General features: G+C 45.1%; 1 protein-coding gene across 1 annotated transcript; it reads left to right on the top strand.

Moving 5' to 3' along the window:
- Positions 1–308: 308 nt before the first annotated feature.
- Positions 309–2,963, top strand: BTG1 (BTG anti-proliferation factor 1). Its single transcript, XM_015858056.3, has 2 exons — positions 309–688; positions 1,673–2,963. Exons 1-2 carry the CDS (start codon positions 541–543, stop codon positions 2,035–2,037), a joined length of 513 nt encoding a protein of 170 aa, XP_015713542.1. The 5' UTR covers positions 309–540; the 3' UTR covers positions 2,038–2,963.
- The last annotated feature ends 2,706 nt before the right edge of the window (positions 2,964–5,669 follow it).

Below are 5,669 nucleotides of genomic sequence, written 5' to 3'. Positions count from 1 at the left end.
CGCACCTCCCCGCTCCCTGCGCTGTGCTGGGCCGTGCCGCCCCGCGCTGACGTGTCGCTGCTCTCCCCAGATACAGCGCGATGCCGAGGCCGATCCCATGGCCGCGCACACAGCGCATCCCGCCTTGCGCGCCCCCGCTCTATTTGTTTACAACCCATTACGTCACCCCCCCGTCTCCACGCACCGCCTCCCATCTGACGTCACGATGGTGCGATCTCCCCATTGGTCGCGCCCCGCCCTCGGCGCTCAGACGTCACTTCCGGACGGCGGTAGCTATAAGAGGCGGCGGGAGGCGTCGGGCTCTCTTCGCCTCTCTCAGCAGGAGATGCGTGCAGCGCTACCGCGGCCGCCGCTGCTGCCGCCGCCCCCCTGCCGCAGGAGGAGGAGGCGGAGGCTGCCGCCCCCGGGATGTGATCTGGGTACCGCCACCTATTCTTCACCCAGTTAAAAGCCGCTCACGCTCCGCTCCCTTCGCCCACCGCCCCGTCCGGGTGCCCGCCGGCCACCCCGGAGAGCTGGCTACCGGCCGCCGCCGCCTCCATGCATCCCGCCCTGTACACCCGGGCCAGCATGATACGTGAGATCGCCGCAGCCGTGGCTTTCATCTCCAAGTTCCTGCGCACCAAGGGACTGATGAACGAACGGCAGCTGCAGACCTTCAGCCAGAGCCTGCAGGAGCTGCTGGCAGGTGAGGGCGGCGGGAGCCGAGCCTCTCGGAGGCCGGGAAAGCGAGCCCGGCCCCGCCGCGCCCCGCCTGTGGCGGTTGAGGTGGGGGGGAAAGGGGGGTAGTGGGGTCTGACGGCGCCGTTTGGGCGCTGCCGAGCCGCTCCCCGGTGGAGGGGGCTGGAAACAAAGCGCTCGGCGCACGTTCCGCAGACAAAGCGCTCAGAGCGACCCCAGAGTTCCATCGCAGCCGTCCCGTGTCCGGCAGGAAAAATGCTCCTAAACGGCGCTTTTGTCGAGTGAAATACGGCCGTAGTGAGTGCCCTTAGTTCCTCTTCTATAAACATCTTATAGCCGCCCTAAAACTCCGCTTGGGAGTAAATACAGATGGTTTTCTCGCTGCCCCGTAGGGGTTTGTAGCACCCAACTCGTGTCCCCGGCTCGTACCTCGTGCCACAAGTGGTTGCGGGGTGTTGGTGGGATAGAATCCCAGAGGTAAGTTAAACCGTAGGGCTCTCATCCGGAAAAATAGTCTGGGAGGATAATTGGGCTGAAGAACTCGAGCCCATAAATGTCGCCCAGTTGTTTCCCTGGTCGTTTTTAGGTGCTCTTAGAATTTGAGGAATGAAGCGTGGGTGTAACTGCAAAATGACGCTGAAAAGGTTCTTCTCGTTTTCGTGGTGTTTTTCAAAGTGCTTTGTAAGCACTTTGTTATAGTGGCTTTTATGAATACCAGGAAGTTGCGTTTCACTCCTTTCAGATGGCAGACATTGTTCTCTGTGTGGTAGCACGAACACAATAACCGTACATGAGTACTCACTCCTGAGGGGACGCTGCACTTCTGTAAATCATCGCAGAGGGAGACCACAATGATATTTTAAGTCAGCTGATGCTAAAATAAGCATCTCAGCACCTACGGTTGTGAAACTTTGTAAGAGAACAGTGATCAGTGTGCACTTCTTTTGAATGCAGAATTAAGGAAGATGATCTTTTTTATTTTATTTTATAGAACATTATAAACACCACTGGTTCCCAGAAAAGCCATGCAAGGGATCGGGTTACCGATGTATCCGGATCAACCATAAAATGGATCCTCTCATTGGACAGGCAGCACAGCGGATTGGATTGAGCAGTCAGGAACTGTTCCAGCTTCTTCCGAGCGAACTCACTCTATGGGTTGACCCGTATGAAGTGTCCTATCGTATTGGAGAGGATGGCTCGATCTGTGTGCTGTATGAAGCCGCACCCGCAGGAGGTAGCCAAAATAACACCAACATGCAAATGGTAGACAGCAGAATAAGCTGTAAGGAGGAACTTCTCTTGGGCAGAACCAGCCCTTCCAAAAGCTACAATATGATGACTGTATCGGGTTAAGATATAGTCAGTGGATGGATCACCTTAAAATGGATGGATAAGTTTGGTTTTTACTTTGGGTGGGCACCTCTGGGGATGGATTATGGAATTTAAACCATGTCACAGCTGTGAAGATCTGGCACACGTTAGAGTGGTATTCTTTAAAGTGACAGTGCCATAGTTTGGACAGTACCTTTCAGTGATTTAATAGCCTGTGAGTCAAAACGATTACAACTTGCTAGGGAGTGAAGAAGATCTAGGAAGGGTCAGTTTCTCCAAGACATCTTACTTAATTTCTACACCAATTCTTTCGACTCCAATCTGTATTTATAAAGTGATTCTCTGCAGTACGTCTTGCAGAGTAAATTTGCACTATGACATTATTAATTGTTAGCATTTTTGGCAGCTCAGTAACGAGACTTACTGTTATGAACACGATAGTACTGGAAATTTTATCTTTCAGACTTTTACCTAGCACTTACAACTGTGTATAAATGTACATAAGATAAAACTAGTAAGTATGACCTGGGGAAATGGTCAGATCTTTACATTGGCCTCAGAAGTAGCAAGTGATCAAGAGTTTGCCATGGCAACAGGCTTTAAAAAGACCCTATAAAGACACTGTCTGAACTGTGGTGTTAGCACCAGCCAGCTATCTGTACATTTGCTAGCTTGTAGTTTTCTAAGACTGAGTAAACTTCTTATTTTTAGAAAGTGGAGGTCTGGTTTGTAATTTCCTTGTTCTTAATTGGGTAAAAGTCTTTTCCACAAACCACCATCTATTTTGTGAACTTTGTTAGTCATCTTTTATTTGGTAAATTATGAACTGGTGTAAATTTGTACAGTTCATGTATATTGATTGTGGCAAAGTTGTACAGATTTCTATATTTTGGATGAGAAATTTTTCTTCTCTCTATAATAAATTGTTTCCTATCTTGGCATTTTAATTAATCTCTTGTCGTGATTACATAGGACCCAGTTAAACTATTTTTGTCTCACAGTAGATATAAAATAGGTACTACACAGGATTAAGAGTATCACTGGCACCATGACACTAGGGAACACTCGATGCAGGCATGGATTGATGAAGACCTCGCTGTATATAAATACGTGGGAAGTTTAAGGGAACACAATGATTTACATGTCATTTTAAAATGTGTCCATGTGGAAGTAACTCCAGGGCCAATAATTCCGGGATATGAGGAAAAGGTACAGAAATAACATCCACCAAAGATGACTTGACTAAATCCAGAAGATCATAAAGTTTACTTGGCTTCCTGATGAAGGATATAGCAAAACTAAATGTCACTTTTGACCTACTTGCTCACAAGTTCTCACTTGCTCCTTGATGGATTCCCTGCTCATTAAGAGGTTTTGGGACAAATGTCCCTTAGCTTTACGAGCAGGTTAACCACTCTACAGAAAAGGTTGCTCGCCTTTTGCTTTCTTCAGATGCAAGACTTTCACTTTAGAAATCATTAAGATGGGATTCAACAAAAGGTATGTAGATCTTTTTTTCCCAAACTTAAAAGGATTGGTTGAGGCAAAGTGAGAAGCCCGTACTACGGGTTTTCAAAGTTAATGAATGATGTAGAGACGTGATTCACTTAAGCACTACACTAATGTCATTTGTATACTTAGTTACACTTGAGAGAAATTCCTTGCCACGTTATTTACACTTGTTAAAGTGCTGGACTAAAGCATGAGAAGAACTTTCTGTTCCTTATCTCCTGTGTACTTTGTTATGTGTGCTTTTAATAAAAGGCCTACCCAAGTTGGTCACTTACATTATGAGAGCAAATGCTTTTGCACTGAAGGAAAAGAAAACAATCATTACTTGCCACCTTGCCTTCTTATGGGCAGGACTGAACTTCAGAGTTGCAGCCTATTGCAGCAGGTCCCGCAGGAGTGTGAGGCTTTACAAAACAGTGATAGTAATGTTTTGCATCCAGTTCAAGTGATTGTGTAAGCAAAACCTAAGGCTGAGCTGTCAAGTTTCTCCTAATTTCTTTCCCACAGTTTTTTGAAAGTTCAGCTTTACAAATACGTATGTAGGTCATGGTAAAATAAGTATGTCAACTGTCAGCACTTGAAAGGATTGCTATTATATTTCCAATAGTATTGCATAGCAGGATGGTTTATTAGTATAGATGAGTGCAAGCATTATGGCTGCTGAAGCCATGAACTGTAAAAATCCTTACTCATCTGGATGTGATGGTAGTAGATCCACTGTCAAAGCTTAGGTATGGAGTACAGATATTACTCTTGAGTATACTTGAAGTATAATTTCACATCTTTACACCTCCAAAACTACACTTATAGGATGATGCTTCCAACTTATGAAGTATTTAAGGGATTTATTCAAGTAACAGAACTTCTCAAGCGATGCTTCTGTCACATGATGTGGCCATAGGCAGCATATGCTGTGCCTGCATTGAAAGGAAAACATAGAGCTTGGCTTCCTGTAAAGCAGCATTCAACTTCTATGAAACGTCCTGCTGACTATGCTGGGCTTGGTGTGTCATGATGCACTCTGTGGTCTTCTTTGCTGTGCAGTAAGAGCAGCAGAAAGATGGGTTATCTAATTGATCTTTGACATGAGCTGTGTAAATAATGAAAGCATCAGCTGTTGGTGCTATCGTATTGATAAGTTAAGCATAGTCTTGCAAGCCAGCAAGTGTTCCATCTGTGAAGCTGGCATGTGATGCTGAAATAAGAACGATCGTGTTCCCTTAGATGGTTAACATTTTAGTCCTTTTATGGTGGGGTGCTTTCATTCATGGTGTGATTTTTTAACTGCAGCTGTAACTAGGAATTGGCACAACCTGTGTCCTCGGTTATTGGGATTCCTTCCAGCTGGAGTTTAAATACACCCCAATGTGCACACAATGTGCCCTTGTCTAATTTTAAAAATGCTTAACATACTGAGGCAGCGGGGCATAGGAAGGACTCGGAGAGAAATGGAGTAACTGCCAGTGCAGTTGCCAATCCTATGTTTTGGTTTAAGTAGAACAAACAGTGCAGTAAGCTGAATGTTTGTCACCTCTGAATTTTATTTAAGGGGCTGTTATGAAACCATCATGGCTCTCATTTTAATACAGAGATGAGAGAAACATGTTTGAGACTTGCTTGTCAAATGCACACTAAATAATCTGGGCTTTCTATGTGATGTATTGAATAAGCCTGTTGTTCTGTCAGCTGTGTGCAACTTTATGTTAAAGCTCATATCTTAGACTTATGCAGCATCTGCTGAAACTTGCTGACCTTCCAGTGAATGTCTTTTTTAAGTACACAATTGCTTCCATGTTTATGCCAGGTGAGCAAATGTTTCTTTTTCTCAGAGGATGCTCCCCCACCATGTCATGTGGTGTCAGATCCTACACACACTTGAGTGTACTTCTGCATTTCATGCTCATTAATGATGCTCCTAGAGCAAGCTGTATTATATGTGTTCTTCAGGAATCTCTTGGGTTTTTGTTTCTTTTCTCCTTGCAGTTGTGTTTTTCTTTTCTCTTGCTGATTCCACAGATGCTCATCTGGTTTAAGCAGTCATTCAGATCATCATTTTCTTTTTTCCTCCTGCAGACCTAAGGATCGTTCTTAGGTCTGAACAGAGGTGTGTAAAGGCTTTCATTCGATTTCTAGTAATATTG

The sequence above is a fragment of the Coturnix japonica genome, chromosome 1 (assembly GCF_054131305.1).
Source record: "Coturnix japonica strain WE chromosome 1, WE-NBRP24, whole genome shotgun sequence".
NCBI classification, from domain to species: Eukaryota; Metazoa; Chordata; class Aves; order Galliformes; family Phasianidae; genus Coturnix; species Coturnix japonica.
The sequence above is the reverse complement of the archived record's forward strand: the minus strand, read 5'-3'. Positions and strand labels throughout refer to the sequence as shown.